Below are 18,363 nucleotides of genomic sequence, written 5' to 3'. Positions count from 1 at the left end.
CTACTTTTTCTACCTGAATGCTACAGCCCTAAATTCTCTCCTTGCTTTCAAGTGGGTACTTGTCCATCATGGAATACTTTCACAAAAGTCTTGTCACTAAGGAAGTGTCACCCATTTCATAATTTCATCTTTCCACCCATCAGTATTACATCATTAGTGTCCTAGAAATAGTCTATATATATTTCTATTACACTTATATTGTAGGATAATTAACAGTTCATATATCTTTGGTTCTGACTACAGCATGAGTTCCTTGATAGGGAACACTTTTTTGAGTCGGTTTTCTAAGTCGTATATTCTTATGAAAGTGTTACAAATATTTGATGAATGAGTAAAGAAATGAATAAATAAAAGCTGTATGTAGCATCACTAAGTTTTGGTGGAACCTGGGGGTAATTAATATACAGAATTTATAGCAGAAGCAGTGGGTTTATTGCTACCATAATGAATGCACACTTTTTTTTTTTTTTTGTGACCAGAACATGCATCTTGGAGATCTGCTTTCTGTGATGTGTTTACAGAAGACAGAAACAAATAGCACAGGAACAAATATAGGAATTAAGGAGGATGCTTTGCCTTTATGATTAGTGTGCTGTAACTGGAACAATCTTGTAGGAGACGTTGTCAGAAATCCTCTTACCAGTATAAGGATGCTATAGCTGTGTCTCACATTTCAGCCTTGAATCTCTGGTTCTCCAACCAAAGATTGGAAACAGAGCCACAGTCAAAGCCCATATGGTTTAGCACAGGAACAGTACGTGTGGCATACAGACATGCTGGTGTCACTGTCAGAGACCTCCATTGTTATCCACAGTACTGCTACTTCCTTGCTACAAGAGTTTCACTCATCAGTGAGGGGAAAGCTGATGAGAGTTTACAGTGAGTCAGAGACAGCCTTCTTAACTATCTATGAGAAGTGCCTTGTCTTTTAATTTCTCAGACCAAAGTGTTATTTACAGGGCTGCATCATGGTTTTGTATTTACTGTTTCATTGATATATAATAGCCAGACTGCAGCAACAAAGACAAGAAATAATCTGGTCTCTCACTTATTCCACACGTAAGTTTACTTGGGTTTCCTTAAGGATAGTTAGTGAATAGCAAAGTGCTGTAGAAAAATATCCTGCAGTGAATCAACCTCTATTGCCTTCAATCAAATTCTTGAATATTAAAATATGCTCTACTCATTTAGACCAAACCAGGGGTATATAAAGTTCATACCATTAATCATAAAGTCACCTAATCACTGCACCTTTTTTTTCCTTTCAGAAGTGATGGCTTGTCAGTGGGAGTTAGAAAAATAAAACTCTGTAGTCCCTGGAGCTTTTTAAATTTCATCTGATTTTCTAATTTTGATTAAATAGCTGATCCCTGGGTACAGCAACCGAAACACTGCAATATTGGACTTCATCACTGTCACTTCATTTCATAATTTAAAAGGAAAGATGGAAGAGGAAACCATGGTTGTAATTATGCATTAGCATTTTTTAAAATTACCTTTTTTGCCTATAGCAAATTACAAGTAGATGTAGTGGCTTCCTCTAACCTGAACTTGCAGTTTTCTGGCTATTATACGCCCACCATCCGATCCCACTGATCTCTCCTGAGGACTGCGACTACTGGCCCTCTCTGCTTGTCCATCAGGGCTGCTGATTTTTCCAGGAAATCTTTTTAAGTTAATAAAGCAAAAATATACAACTTTTCTACAAGGTCTCTAACACTAGAAGAGACCATGATAATTTCCATCACATCTAAAGGTTCACTGTTACATTCTTCACTATTTTTTCATCTATTTTCTCATCTCCCTCTCTCTCATGGTGGATGATCTTGACTCTGCTTTTCCTGAAACAATAGGAAAATGGGTTGAGAAGGTTTGTACTGTTGGTCCGTATTGTCATATTTAGTCTACACAACCTAAGCAGGAGAGATTAACATTCCTGTTACATACAATAAAGTAACTGAGACTCAGGGGAGTGAGAATTTTAGGTGAGAGCGCTGGGCTTCATCTGAATCCCCAAGGAGCTGCTACTCCTTCCACATGCTGTGATCCAGCCTAAAACAGAAATCCTGGAGGGGTAGCAACATTCATATTTCTTATTCCCAAATGTAGCTAGGTCTACATGACTCCATCTCTCCATGGTTTTCTTGTGTTACCTTTCCTCTTAGGAGAGGCAAATAATCTTACATCTGCAGTCAGTATGTCTTCAACCTTGAGGACCTTCATCACTGACCTCTCATAACTTCAGACCCCTTTTTAATAACTCTTTCCTCTTGGTACATAGTATGCACCTGTCTATGTTTCCCTCTGTCTGAAAGAAAATTCTGTTCCTCATTTTTGTGGCTGATTCTAAGTACTAGGTTATTCTTTTTTTTTTTTTTTAACTTTTTATTGATACCAGGGATTGAACTCACCACCACCTGCTTAGAAGGCAGGTGCTTATGCCACTGAGCTAAATCCCCAACCCCTAATGCTAGGTTATTCTTTCCTTTAATTCTCTTTTGTCACCTCCAGTTGACTTTACTATGAATTCCAAGTTTGTGCTTTCATGGAAATTGTTTTATTTTAGGAATATTAGGTTTGCACTAAGGAAGAGAAATCCGGGGATCACTCTTTGATCATGAACACATGGAATCTGTCTCTGTGTGTGACACCCAATCTGGAATGGCTTCATTGTTGAGACTGACTTTCTGTGATTTTTGTAAAACTATTTTGTCTTAGATTTTGCAGGTTTTTTCAGATCTCAGTGTTAAATTCATTTAGTTCTACCACTTCTCCTTATGTTCTCTAAATATTAATGCATTCTCTATCTTGCCTGCAGTTACCCTCCTCCAGTTTATGCTAATAGAAGTGCTTCTTTCACATCTGTAGTTTTGTACTACTGCCTGCAAAGTGATGTTCTCCAATCTTGATCTGTATGCCAGAACTCAGTGACTCCAAGACCCGTGCTTTTGATTTCCTACTGAATGTTCACGGACATCTCAAAGTTTAGAGCCCCAAAGCCAAATTTCAGAATGTTTCTTTCTTCACCTACTTCCTACCCAAGTGACTGGTACCATGATAGTACTACTGGTTTCCTTTCTCACTTCGTGTTATCGTCTCATAGGTTCCAAAATTCTTCAATTTTGTCCCATAACTTCTTGTCACAACTAAAAGTTTTATTATTGGATGTATTTCATTTCTGATTTAGGCAGAGTTAATTATGGTCCACTATGAGTGTCTTCATATATATTGTATTTATTGATTTGATTTATACTTGCCACAGGTCATCAGATTTTGATTACTAATCTCTAAAGCAATAGCGTTGTCCTTAGATCTTTTTTCATCTTGTGTTTTTATTTTTTTCTTTGTGTTCTGCAGCAAACTTAAATTTATTGCACCACAAGAGCAGCAGTTTATTATGTTTTTGTTTGTATGAGACTCTTTTTCAACTTGAAAAATTTCTAGAATTTTAAATCGGAAGCAAGCCCACAGTAATTTTACAAAAATTTTTATATTACTAGTACACATTTGTAATGTATGATTACATTCACCATGAGGAATTGATACATGCATACAATGTATTTTAATTCACTTTTTCCTCCTCTTCTTTCCATCTCTTGGTCCCCTCCCCTTTGTAAAGATCTGTCTTCCTGTTTCCTACTATCTTGTATTTTGCTTTTTAATTTTTTTGGATTTTGGACTTCTCATATAAGATAAAATATGAGATATTTAAGCTTTCATGTTTGATTTAGTTTGCTTAACATTGTGGTCTCAAATTGCATCCGTTTTTCTGCACATGACTTAAGTTTATCCTTATTTATGGCACAGTAGTACTATCTTGTCTGTAAATACATTTCATACCCATTCATTTAAAGGGCACTTGTAAGATTTAGCTGTTGTGGTTGTGCTGCTATAAACATGGGGGTACATGCACCACCCTAATGTCTCTAACTCTTTTGGGAAGAGACATGATAAAGAACTGAGTTTAGTGAAATGTGGAGTTTTAATTTTTTGAGAAATTTCAATACGTATTTCCATAGTGGTTGTACTAATTTACATTCCCACTAACAATGTAGAGTTGCTTGGCTTACAGTGTAGAGAATCCTGAATGAAGCTAGTTCCTACAGATGTTACTACAGTCTTTCATTTCAATGTTTTATTTAAATTTTCATTGTTATATTTTTATATATGAATATGTACAAACACAAATACTTTCTTAGAACAAAATCTGGAGTACTAAATTATTAAGATTAAAAGCAATCTGTTTTTAACAATATATCTTTAGTGATCAGGTCTAAGTCTACAAATTCAAATCGTATTAAATAATAATTTATGATAGCCTTACTATTAAATCAATATTTGAATTTTTCTCATATTTCTAGGAATTTTTAGTGGATACTGTCTGAGGAACTTATATAATATTAAAATAATATACAAAATTATGACTTTAATTATAATACCCATATATTTAAAAGCAGGACCCACCCAAAAAAGTAATATAAAAAAGAAAAGAAAAAGGAATGGGAAGGTGATATTTTTCTTTCATTTTCATTTGTATCTTTTACTCTAAATATTAAAAACCTTAGCTTGGTATATTATTTTATTCATTCCCTCCTTATTTTATACTTTAACTTTCTTCATGAGATGTTTGTTTTAATGACTGATGAACTAATATTTTCCTACCCAGAGCATTTTGTAAAATGAGTTCCTCTCCAGAACACTGATTGGCCAGTATGTGTAGCATGTGAATATGGAAGACTAGGTAACTATAGATATTTTCCTGAAGCATTCATTATTTCAGTGGATGTTTATGTAACCAATAAGTGCCCAGGCTCTAAGATACTGAAATTAAAGCCTGAATAATACATGGGCATGTTGTATTTCAGACACTTACAGGGAGGCTATAAAAATCACACAATCTCTGACGTGGCAGAGATTGATCTGTCTTACATGCCAACACCTCCTTACTTCCTAGTAGTAGACTGGGGTCCACCTGATCACTTTTCATCTCCTTCTGTAGAATTCCTTGGCATCCATTCTCTGCTCACTAGTGTAAGCTAATCTACTGACTTCCAAGCTTTGTTTGAACTTTTCTGCCACTGTGAGTTTGTTTATGCTCATCATTCAACACAGTATGTGCTGAATTCTGTGTATCAAAAGCCTATTCATCCTTTAAGGTCTGTATTAGTATGCTGTTGCTGTCTTTGTTTACTTTGCTTCAACGTTATCTTTACTTTTGGCATTTGTGAATTTACTTAGTCCCTAAACATGCGCGTGCACACCCATACACATACACATAACTCACACACACACCCTTCTGGAATGTAAAGGACTTGCCAGCTAGCAAGCAAACAAGCAAACCTGAACTCTTTCATAACCCCTACGGAGTCTGGAATTGCTTTTAATTCTGCTTAAAACATAGGGTGTGTACTATGCACATACTGAATATGTACATTTGAAGCACAAAGTCTATTTCACAAACATTTAATTTCTTTTTACTCTTTGCCAATCTCAGAATTTGGCAGTCACACATAGTGGAAATAGGCAAGTTAATGGGAAAAAATCTAGTATGTTAAATGCTCCTAAAGACATAGGCACAAGAAATTTATCAGAGGGGCTGGGGATTTAGCTCAGCGGCATAAGCGCCTGCCTTACAACAGGCAGTCGTGAGTTTGATCCCCGGTACCAATAAAAAGGAAAAAGACAAAATAAATTATCAGAGTGTTGCTGAATCAGGTGAGTTAATGAATGGAAGACAATGTATAGATATGCAAATAAAGATTTATCTTAATTCTCAGGATTAAATTCTGCAAATGGGTAAATCAGCTTTATAATCTGCTATAACTGATCCATCTGATTCTAAAGAAGCTGCCTTTTAGAGTGCTTTGCATGTGAACCCTAGGTTTTTGCTTTTTCTGAACATTTTTCTTTTCTATTTATAGTTCTTTCCACAGGAAAACTCTTTCATTTTGCCTTTATTTATACAAATTAAGGAGATTTACTTAGCCAGAATCATGATCTAGTAGAGATTCTAAACTGGACCCCCAATCTGTAATTTGCATGTACTTCAAACCCAGTTATCTAGCAGTTCTAAATGAAGTTAACACAGATTTCAGACTTTAGGTCTTTCTTGATGTCCTTCTGCAGAAATTTAGTAGAAACTATTCAACTTAATTGTGGTATAATGGTCAACTGAAACTTATATTCGACATTAGAAATGTTTCTTTAACTGGTCATTTTGATTTTATTTTTATGTCTTCATGTTTGATCCCCAGGATCTCAAAGTCATAAAAGCAAAAAGGGCCATCATTTTTTGTTTCCTTCCACAGATATTTGTTGAATACCTTACTATGTACCTTTTAAAAACAGATGATGATGTATTGAATCAATACATAAAGAAATAATATATTAAGAGAAGGAAAATAAATGAAGGATAGAGCACTGAGACTGACCAAAGGAGGAAGTGTATTTTATATCAACTATTCACAGAAAGTTTTTCTGGTGAGATCACTTGAGCAGAGACCACAATGAAAGCAGGAATGAGCCATCTGAACCTTGTAGATATCTGGGGGAGCATTTGAGAAAGACTTGGCATTGACTTGGCATTCTGAAAACCAGTTCTAGCATTGCTCCTCAATACTCAAAAAGCAGAATGGAAGCCAGTGTGTCTACAGCGGTATGATCCCCAATCTGACGTGGTAGGAAATGAGAGCAAAAAGAACACGAATGGTGACCACATAGGATTTGTTAGCCCAGCCCCTGGTAGAATTATTTTTTCTATTTCTGGTGACGTGGAAAGCACTGAAAAGATTTGTGTCAAACAGTGATACTTGAGCTTGGATGTATACTATTTTAGTCACTGAGTTAAATTGGTTTTATTCTACTCATAACAAATTACTGCTTATGCAGCAGTACCTTGGTTCATGAACTTAATTTGTTCCACAAATCTGAAAAACATGGCCACATTTGTGGTCCTGTGGGAAAGGTGGCCACAGTCATATTCATCATTCTATGCAGAGTTCACAAACAAAAACAGATTTTTGCCAGGTCTTTCTGTTTGCAAACCAAATTGTCTGCAAACAAAAGTGTTCACAAATCAAAATACCACTCTACAGTGACTTAAAACAATATATACTTCTTAACTATTTTAAAGTTTCTAAGGGTCAGGAGTTGGAGAAGAGGGCCTTCTTAGATGAGTTCTTTGCCTGGGACCTCACAAATCTGACTTCAACATTTGTTATTTGAAGCTTGAAGTTCTCTTCCTGGATTATTCAGGTTGTTAGCAGAATTGATTTCCTAGAGATTGTAGGACCATTGCTCCAGATTGTTGTTTATTATGGCAGAAAGTCTGGGAGCCACTCTCTGCTTCTAGAATTGGCCCTTAGGACCTGGTCACACAACAACTCCCCAGTGTAGAGGATCCTCAAGATCAGCAGGAGAATCTTTTCATGCTTGAAATCTCTTTCTGACTTGCCAGGGGATTTTCCATAGCAATCACATCAGCAGTTTCCCCAGTACTTTTGTCATACAGTGGGATCTAATGAAAAGTTAGTCTCCTCTTGCATGCAGAGTTCTGGCCATCCTGAAACTGAGGGTATTATGCAGGCATATACACCAGGGAGTGGGACTTTGGGGGAGGGTGTCTATCTAAAATTTCAATTTATTACATAAGCAGGTACAAGATTATGGAAAAGGCAAAAGTCCAAGTTATAGACCAGTTAAAGCATTATGGATGTCTAAGCCCGATCTCAAAATTTTATGCTTGTGAATTGCCTGGGGATTGTTTTAAAATACTGATTCTGACTCTATAAGGGTGTGGTAGGCCCTGACTCTCCTAATAATCTTCTCTTGGGTGATGCTTCTTGTAGCAAAATATAGACAAGTGGTTACAGTGACTCGGGCTAGAATGGCAATGATAGAGAAGAGAAATGGTCTGCCTAGGATGGATTTTGAAGGCAGACCTATCAGAGCTCTGAAGGGGAATCAGAAGCAAATAATTGACTTCCAAGTTTAAAGGATGGTGAGAACTTTAGGAGGAGTTTCTAGAAGAGTAGAAGTCAAGAGTTCAAGCTTGCTATTCCAAAAGAAAGATGCCAGTTAGAATCCATGTGGAGATGGAAGCATGATGGAGAAGAGCAGGCTTCTGCATAATACATTCCATGCTGTATCATCAGAGAATTAAAATTTCATGTGTCTAGGAACCTCAGTTGTGTGACTAACTGGGCTTGAAATGCGTTGTATTTTAAAATGTCAGCAGTGAGAATGACCTTACTGATTCAGTCTGCAGTTTGGCTCTCTGCCAAATAAGCAGTGTTTTTGTCACCAAGCCAGAGTACCTTACAAGAGAAATCACCATCTTGTTACTCAAATCGTTAAAACTATTCCTAGAAGACAATATATGCATAATCGTACATATTTGAAGTACATTGTAAGCAAACACCCTCTAGGAATAGAGCCAGCTTTCAAAATAAAGTAAGTTTCTAGTATGTATTCAGGTATTCAATAAATATTTCACTGTGGAATATGTTACCTAGCTTTTCTCTGAATACATAAGTGGTTTTATGATATGACCAATATTATTTCTTTTGTGGGCTAAATTATGCAGATTAGTTTTGCCATATTATGAGAGGTGGCTTTAGATTGAGTTTGTGTTAGAGTTAGACCTCATTGTTTTGCTTATCATATAACAATGATAGCATACACTAGAGTTATAGCAAAGATTTGTTTACTTATAATGTCCCCAGGATCTGATCATGTGATACTTAAACCTTACTCATTCACATTTTCTTAAAGTGAAGCATTCAAAAGTATATGTGCTGCAAAAATTTGACTGTTTTTGTAATGAAATACTAGAGTTTAACCAGAGAAAAATTTAAGGCTTGGATACACAACATTTCAAGTGTTTAAAACAATACATAGGACATGTCTGTTTTTAATACTCTTTGTTGTTAATCTGGTGAAACAAGGAGAGGGTTTCGGGTTTCAGGAAGGCATGAAACTAAATCAACATAAAGTAGTGTGGTTTACATTCACTGTAAGCAAAAATCTTTATAGAAAGTTTTGTTTTTTCTTACTGTTAGCAATGAGACTTGGTGTATATATATGGTAGGATATATTAGATTCTACATGTAATGAAAATGTAGAATCTGAAATGACATAACTAACTATAGCTAAATCTGAAAGTGGGCTACATGCTCATCAACAAGTAATGGATAAAGAAAACAAAAGTATCAGTAAGTTAAAGAGCAAAATAAGAGATATATGATAAGCAGGAAATGGGATAAACTGGGGAAATGGAAAGAGGATCAGGCAATGAAGGTGAATAGGAGAGAGGAAGAGGAAGGAAAGTGATGAGGACGTTACATGTGTATGTGCCAGTTCCTCATGATGGATGCATTTATTGTGAATTGCAAACATATACTAATACAAAAGTATTAAACAGTCTAATGTAGTCATAATTGTTTTATGAATTAGTGCAAAGATATTCCAATTTTCCTACTATTGTAACTAGTTTTTATGCAATGTCTACATAAATTATAATACAAAATTAATTTTCGTGTAATAATTTTAGAAACTAGCTTCCTTATTCTTTTTTTCCCTCTAGGTGCACTGAATCAAAAAAACTGGGGAAAGAAATATCCAACATGTAATAGTCCAAAGCAATCTCCTATCAATATTGATGAAGATCTTACTCAAGTCAATGTGAATCTGAAGAAACTGAAGTTTCTAGGTTGGGATAAGGCATCTTTGGAGAAAACATTCATTCACAACACTGGGAAGACAGGTGAAGTATTTGCATTCTTTTGGCCTTTAATAAGATTTTCAGACCTAGAATAAGTCATTTTCCTTTGAATAATTTACTATGAACTGAACAGAGATTATTGACATAAATTTACAAATACTTTGAAAATTTACACAAAAATTAAATGGCCAATGCTTTCCATTATAACAATGAGGCCGCCCCATAAAGATGTGATAAAGATACTCTATAATTATAGATAATGTGGCTTTAATAACACCATCACTGGTAGTTTTCCAGCCAATCAGGATTCCTATATGTTGGATATTATAGTTGATCTTTGCTTCTTAGCCTTATACAGTATTCAGTATTTGGATATGAAAAATGTAATCAAGTTATAATTAAATTTAACAAAACAAATTACCCTCCTAGGTCAATAGTTTGAAATGCTAAACTATCTTTATGAAATGCTTGTTAGGTTGCTGTTTTAAAAAATGCATAAAAAATCTTTTTAAATTTCAGTAAATTATACATTAACAAAATAGTTTTAAGAAAATGATACCTTTCCATCTTTGATACTGTATTTCAAATACACGTACTCAGTGTTCATTCAAACCTGGGATGGCTGAACCATCTTCAGTAGGACTGGGCTTCCCTTTATCCTTGACCCAGCCCAAGGCACAGGCTCTGGACCGTCACTGATGAAGCCTGGGACAGGAACAAGCACAGATGCAAAGCAGCAGTGTGATAAGGAGTCGGAAGAGGCTGGAGGCGGGAAGATGGAGGTGCTCCCAGCAAAGACTCCGTTCAGACCTCTGTTTTTCTCTTTGTACTCCATGCCTTCACTGCCATCGAGTACCTGAGGGAAGTGAGCCCTAGAGAGAGGGTCAACTGGGGACACCCAACAGGTGACTGTCTTCACCTGTCAACAGGAAGACTGTCTTCTGCACTCAAAGATACACACTAGTTACGGTTTGGGGCTTCCTGTACACTTACGGTGATCAGATGCTTTAAGTATATTATGCAGGAATACAAGCTTGAGCTTCTAAATTAACTTGTTTATGATTTTCCTAATGTACCTTAAAGAGAAAAAGGTTAGTTGATTTTTATAATGTTGACTTTCAAATGCTTAGAGGAAATTTCATCATTTTTTCTTTTGTTCTATTATAGTGGAAATTAATATCACTAATGATTATCGTCTTAGTGGAGGACTTTCAGAAATGGTGTTCAAAGCAAGCAAAATAACTTTTCACTGGGGAAAATGCAATATGTCATCTGATGGATCAGAACACAGTTTAGAAGGACAGAAATTTCCACTTGAGGTGACTCAGTTCCACTTGTTTCAGTTTCATTTGTAAATCACTGAGATTTTATTTAGCATGTAATTTGAATTCGTAGTTATACTTTGATTAAATTTTGATTACTGAACTAAGAACTACCTTCCTTTTTAAACTAAGCTCAACAAGCATAAGATGCTTCATTGGTTTTACACTTCATGGTACCCAGAATGTCCCATACTGTAGTGGGTGATCCATAAATGCGATGAGTAAATGTTTCATAAAATTCTAGAGAATACTTTGACCTAATTTCTTTGACTATCATGAGAAAAATCTTAAGTTTTAAATTTAATAAAATAAATATTATTATAATACAAAATAAACATTTCAGACTTCTGGAGAGAGTTTAAATTGGTATGAAAGTAGCCTGACTTTTTCAAGATTTCTCCTGGACAGGGTGGCACATGCCTTTAATCCCAGAACTCAGAAGACTGAAGTGAAAGGATTGCTGTGAGTTTGAGGGTACCCTGGGCTAGGGGATGAGATTAAAGCCAACCTGAACTACATAGTTAGATCTTGTCTCAAAAATAAAAACAACAATAAAAAATTTTAAATGACGTATTCTCAGTACTCATGCTTTGAGTTTGTAGCAGCTGTATTAAAAATTACATGGAAACATTTGTTTAAAAGTAATTAAATACCTTATGATAAACTATGATAGGCTTTCTAAAAATTATGCTTTTGATTGTGTACATACACCAAAATTTCATCATATTAATGCTTTTTTTTTCTTTTGATGCTGGGAGATTGAACCAAGGGGCATTTTACTGAGCTATATTCCCAGTGTTTTTTCTTTGATGAGACAGTGTCACCCTAAGTCATTAAATTCCCCAAGGTAGGCTCAAAGTTAATTATCCTTGTGCCTCAGCCTCTCAGATGTTGGGATTACAGAGGTGTACCACCATGCCTGTCATATTAATGTTTGACGTTAAAAAAAAACTTTTTTCAAACACAGGCTCACTGTGTAGTCCAGTAGTTAATAATAAAAATGAGACTGGACAATACAAATTGCTGGGAATTTAGCTCAACAGCATATACTCTGGCCTGGCAAGCGTGAAGTCATGAATTCAATCCCTGATGCCAAAAGAGGGGGTGGACTGTCTTAATTATCTCTTGAATGGGTAAAAATTCTTATTTAAAAATGTTAATTAGCACATTCACATTTATGAGTTGTAATTCGAGGCTTTTGTATTTAAAATACAAAAGAAAGAAAATCACATTTTAAAAATTTGGTTTGTCAAGAGAAACACGAGTTAGCTACTTAAGCAGGTAACATTTCACTTTAGAGTGAAGTGCTTTGCTTTCTCACAATATTATCTATTTAAACAAAGTTACAATTTTTTTAAAAAGCAGTAATTAACAAAAGGCCAAACAATCAAAATCAGTACTAAAGAATTTGTTCACAAAACCTCACTTTTTGTATTTCAAAAACTTCTCAACTTGTTTCTCAGAAGAGTTACTTGTTTGCTATTTATTTTGAAAAATACTTTCCATTCGATTGTGCAGGCAGAAACCCCAAGGCACCTTCTTGTGCTTTTGACTTGCACTTCATTTTTCCCCCTGATTTTATACATCACACAATAAAGACTTCATTCTCAGGACAAATGCTGTGGGCAGACAGAAAACAATCCACACCACCATTGTTGCTTATACAGATTACCAAGTGTCACTGGGATGGTCTCTCTCCAGTTTCTATCCCTGCCCGACCCCTACCCCTCTACCTGGACAGCTGAAGGCCCTCAATTGCTTTCCCTTGCCTCGAGCCCAGTCTTTTGGTGCAATCTCATAATCCCCTGAGTGTGACCACCACTTCCTCCCATCTCATCTGTCTTCTCTGTCACATTGGCTCAGCTGAAATCACAAGAGATGGTTTTCAATTTTTCATACTAACCACCCTGAAAGAGTCTTAAAGACTTTCTGCTCTTGCCTAAAAGTGTGCATTTACCCAGCTCTGTTACTTGAACTGCAAACCCATGACCTGTGGAGCATCAAGTTATCAGTAGGAACAGAGGCAGTTACAGACAGATACGTGGACTGAGGAACAAATTAGCAAATTTAGCTTCCCATCAAGACCAGAGAATTGAAATAGGAAACTGAAAACTCTTGAAAATTTTTTGGTGAGAACAGAGTCCTTGAGAATTTCAGTATTAGTAGAGCATAATATGATAATATCCAAAAGTAGTAATCATGAACTATCAAGAAAAACATGCGTACTCAAGAAATAATAAACCCTATATTTGAAAAAATTTAGCAAAATACTTAAAATAACTTTTGGTTTGTTTTCATATAAATTTATATATGAAATTACTCTAGTAAATTATTCCTATGATGTTCATTGGTAAAAAATTCAGAGTAGTAATTGTTATTCTAGATATGTCTAACTTTATCTTTTTCTCCTGCATTAGGATGATAAAGGATAATTTGTATTTTGGTGTCCTGATAACTGGTAAAATATTTTGAAAATATACAAAATGTAGAATTATACAGTGTATAGGATTTTTCATTTATAATTTATTGGTGTTCATTTTATTGTCGCTTTGTCTACTTTGGTGATGCTTTTATATATAATAAAAGTATTATTGTTGCATTTATAGATGCAAATCTACTGCTTTGATGTGGACCGATTTTCAAGTTTTGAGGAAGCAGTTAAAGGAAAAGGGAGATTAAGAGCTTTGTCTATTTTATTTGAGGTAATCATCACATAAAGATTTAGAACTAACTTAATTCATTAAAAAAATCTCATGGAATATTGATGTGAAATATCATGCCATACTTTGTTATAAGTAGAAGAACTCATAGTCAGTGGCAACTGGTGGTCATTTTCAAAGATACTGACCCTTGGCTGGTGTGTTTAGAAGGGGACTCCAACTTGTTAATAGGGTGGGATTCTTTCAATTGGAACAAGCTGTTCTGCAAGTGTGCAGATTTGTTCATTTTTTACATGCAAAATGTTAACTATATAGTTATATAGGTTAACTTTATAATGTTAACTATATAACTATATAACTATAAAATGTTATCTATATAATTATATATAAATATTAACTATATATCTAGGGATCATGACATTTCAAATTTTATTTTTTCTATTATAAAATGGCATTCTTCTTAACAGGTTGGAATAGAAGAAAATTTGGATTACAAAGCAATTATTGATGGAGTGGAGAGCGTGAGTCGTTTTGGTAAGCCTCTAGAGAAGCGTCTTCCTTTAGGATTTTAACTTTCACTTCAGGCTCTTGGACCCTCAAACTTTTACTGAGCTATGAAACCAGCGTGCTTGCTTCTGCAGGAGGCAGATACCGTGAAGTGTGTTTTCTCAGCCTCCATCAATTCCTGAGCCAATTCCCATAATAAATCCTCTCCATCTCTATTTGTCCTCTCACATATTTCTGTCCATCTGTCTGTCTATTTATCTATCTGTCATCCATCTCCTATTTATTCTTTTTCTTTGGAGAACCCTGACTAACAAAAACACTAATAAATTCTTTGCTGTTTTCAGTGCAAGAAACCTGGATGCTTGTTTTTAAATCACTTTTTATCATATCATCAACATTAAAAATGAGTTTATATGATGATTCACCAATTAAATGTCATATGAGCAAGACAATAGATATTTGCAAATATAACCCCTACAAAATGTCCACCAATTAAATCAAATAAAAATAAAATGAAACCCAAATTTAAAAATTCTATTTTATTGCATGACTTTTTTTTTTTTTTTTTTTTTTTTTTTTACAATACAGTACAAAAAAAAATTCACTTGTTCTAAAAGGTGAAAAGAAGTAAATTTTGGCCAGGGATTTAGCTCAGCAGCTCAAATGCTTGCCTAGTAAGTGCAAAGTTGTAAGCTCAATCACCAGTAAACCCCGCCCCCCCCAAAAAAAGAAGAAGAAAAACGAAAAGAAGTACATTTTTTTTAACAAAAGCAATCTCACTTTTCAATATGCTTCTCACACAAGTACAATTTATCAAAAACTGCATTATAAAAATCATGAAATATTAATATAACTAGGAAACAAATTTTCTGAATTTATTTTTGAAAATTACACTGTATGTTTAAAATGTATTTATTCTGACTCTGCAGTATATATGCCTTAAACATTCTAACTTCTAATATGCAAATTGTTTTTTATGAAAATCATATTATAAGGCAAAAAAAGAATTGCTACTCAGGTTAAGTTTATTTACTGGTGGGTTTCTTAATAAATTGCTTCTCTCATATAAGGGCCTAAGATTTTTACAAGAAGGTGAATGCTTAAACAGAACAAAATGCAATAGTCTATAATCTTGTTCTGCCTTCTTGTTCTATCTTCTGTCTTATGGATCTTGTAATTTGTCATGGCTAATGCTTTTGGCAACACTGACAATAGACTACAAAACCTGTTCTTTTATTTTATTTTTATTAAGAACTCATACAAACCATATTACTGTTGCCCTCTGTGACCCAAAAATAAGGATTATCCCTGTCTGGGGAGCTGAAATTTTTCAGAAAAAAAAAAAAGACTCATGCAGATCCTTTTTTTGAAAGCAGAAGCCTGCCTTGGATTGATTCATCTTTGTCATCACATGTGAGGGTCCGAATTGGCCAGACTTCAGAAGTCAGGAATATGTGAACTCCTGCAGTTCAATTTGGTTTCTTTTCTTTTTTCTTTTGCTTTTCTTTTCTTTTCTCTTTTCTTCCTTCTGTCTTTTTTCTTTCTTCCTCTCTCTCGCTCGCTCTCTCGCTCTTTAGCTCTCGCTCTCTGTCTCTCTTGAAAGGTGTAATCGAATCCAAGTTGAAGATCACATCTTCTTTCATTCACTTAAATTGCGAAAATCAGCACAATATTGTGAGCAACACTGATTTCCATCTCATTGAATCAGAAAGTAGAAACTGTCTAGACTGAAAAGGGCAGCTTTTCTGAATTCCAACACTTTTAAAAAATGTATCAAATACAAATCCTGAATATTCCTATTCCTTGAACCACTATATGATGATTTCAAGAGATACTAACACTGGGTTGTTAACCCTGACTCATGTAACTGTAGGAGAGAGAGGTTCTGGGACTATCAAACTTCCATTGTGTTCACCATGTGATAGTTATCCATTAAACAACACGTAACACACTGTATTCATAATTTTGATTATAAAATCTATCATAAATGAGACTGTTAATTTGTAATATTTGTCTTTTAAGAGACAAATTTCTTTCCTTTCTTCCACTATACCTGTTTTGTACTCAGTATTGTTCTTTCCTTGGAGTAGAAAGAAAAATGGTGATTTTCAGTGATAACAAAGATAATACATTAATATTCCCCAAGCAGCATCCACAAAAAAAGAAATGTTAGTTGAAATCATTCTAACTGCAAAGAAGAGACATATCTTCACTGATTCTCAAGTGGGTGTTCTTAAGTATACTTTATGGTGCTCACTTAAGCTCAAATGCAGCCCAGAATTTTGTATATTTTTAAATTCTCTCAAGGAATTTTGGATATCCTTGTCCTAAGTACTGGGATTTGGCAGGTAAACAATAGTGTTTACCATTGTTAATCTCCTAGGCTCTCTGCTTCCTGATTTTTCTCCTCCCAGCAGCAACCTCCCCTTGGAAAGATCTGACCAATCAGTTGTTCATCACTAGTCAGTTTAAGTGAATGGTCCTGGTGTGAATGAACAGCTGACCCCAAAGAGCAGCAGTGGACTGAAAGTGATTCAGATGAAGCTCTCTAATTTGTATGTGTGTACACCGATAACCATAATGCAGTTTTCTCAAAAGATGACGATGTAATTGAAAAGTTTTGTGATATCTGGGACATAATTTTATGATTGGTATTTCAAACACTATGAAATTATTCACATGTCTGTAAGGGAAACCAGATGATTGTTACCGAAATTCAAAGACAGGAAGAATGTATTCTGCATTGGGGAGAGGAAAGTGAAAATCAAATCTCTCTCTTCGGATTCCCTCATCTCCTCCCCTTTGGATTTCTTTCCCCATTTTAAGAACGTGCTCTACTTTACAGCACTAGTCAAGCCTCACCTCTGCGCTCCCTCTCCAAGCCTCCAGCTATCCCAGCATCAGTCATTTCCTGCCTAACTCAGCAGTGAGTCAATCTCTGCCTCCTTATTTAATTAGCGTTTTCTATTACTCCCATTTCCACAAGGCATTTTTCTTCAGCAGAAAAAAGGAACAACTGCAGTCGACTAACAGTTAAGAAGGAAGTTATTTAGTAACAAAACTTTCAGATATTAACAACACAAATCTAAAACTGGAAAATATTTACAGATTAAAAATATTCACCTTAGTTCCTGAAAACATCGCTTTGTCTGACTTTGACAACCTTATCTTGACATTTGAAGAGAACAGAACGTATTTTAGAAGTTACTGATTAATCCATTTAACCAAACATAATTTGAGCTTTCTAAGGAATTAAAATTAGATTTAAGTTGTGTCAGTAAATACTGTGAATTCAAATAGGTTTCTATTTCTAAGATTCATTCTTTAATTCAGACTGGAACCAGCTATCTCTACCTTTTATTCTTAATAATAACTGTTAAAGATGTGACTCAAAAAGCAAAAGCCTTGAAAACCTTCATTTTATTTGGAGATTTAGGCCCTAGCTGTGCATTCACATCACCTGGGGATGCTGTAAAAATGCAGATGCCCAGGCCCTGCTGCTACAGACTTTAATTCAAGTGATTTGGGATAACGTCTAGGGCATCAGCATTGTTGTGGAGCTCCTCAGATACTTCTAGCAAGGATGAAATTACTGTTTACTACAGTAACTAGATTGGACTGGCTTCAAGAATTATTTTTCAGTGACCTAAGTGTCCTAGCCAGGAGCTTATGTACTGCACTGGATAGTTAGGAGGATGCAAAACCAAATGAGGTAGAGCTTTCCAGTAAGTAAACTGCTGTTTATATGGTGAGGGCTGGTTCACAGAGAGCTGGAGGTGAAGACAGTGTTATTGCCCAACACTGTTGGAAAGATGCAAAATTTAAAACAGTACTGTTCAAGAAGACATATACTTTGATCATTTTAGGGGTCTGAAGCCAGATAGCCCATTTAGGAAAGCTTTATCAATTTTTTTTTGTAGGAGTTCTCTGATCTGGATGCAATGCATGTACAAGAACACATATACTACACGTGTATATTGTATGTATGTATATGTCTGTATATATATATGCCATAAATTTGCTATATATTCAATAGATATATTTGTAATAAATATATTTGCTATATATATGAGAATATCTCTGTAAATGTGTAAGTGTATCTTGTATTCAGAATATATTTTCTACTCTAAATTGCCTTCTTACTCTTAGTAGT

The 18,363-nt window shown here is 35.0% G+C and overlaps 1 protein-coding gene across 4 annotated transcripts in view; it reads left to right on the top strand.

Moving 5' to 3' along the window:
* Ptprz1 (protein tyrosine phosphatase receptor type Z1) overlaps positions 1-18,363 on the top strand; it is a 165,185-nt gene that overhangs the window by 81,846 nt on the left and 64,976 nt on the right. For all 4 annotated transcript variants that reach the window (XM_063241532.1, XM_063241528.1, XM_063241524.1 and 1 more), the window contains exons 3-6: positions 9,584-9,763; positions 10,889-11,040; positions 13,650-13,745; positions 14,171-14,237. In XM_063241532.1, the coding sequence (XP_063097602.1) occupies positions 9,584-9,763; positions 10,889-11,040; positions 13,650-13,745; positions 14,171-14,237 (495 nt within the window). The remainder of the gene's footprint in view (positions 1-9,583; positions 9,764-10,888; positions 11,041-13,649; positions 13,746-14,170; positions 14,238-18,363) is intronic.

This window comes from Cavia porcellus, unplaced genomic scaffold, assembly GCF_034190915.1.
Source record: "Cavia porcellus strain 051 isolate PalLab524CR breed Dunkin Hartley unplaced genomic scaffold, mCavPor4.1 scaffold_2, whole genome shotgun sequence".
NCBI lineage: Eukaryota > Metazoa > Chordata > Mammalia > Rodentia > Caviidae > Cavia > Cavia porcellus.
This window is presented reverse-complemented; position numbering and strand designations above follow the sequence as displayed.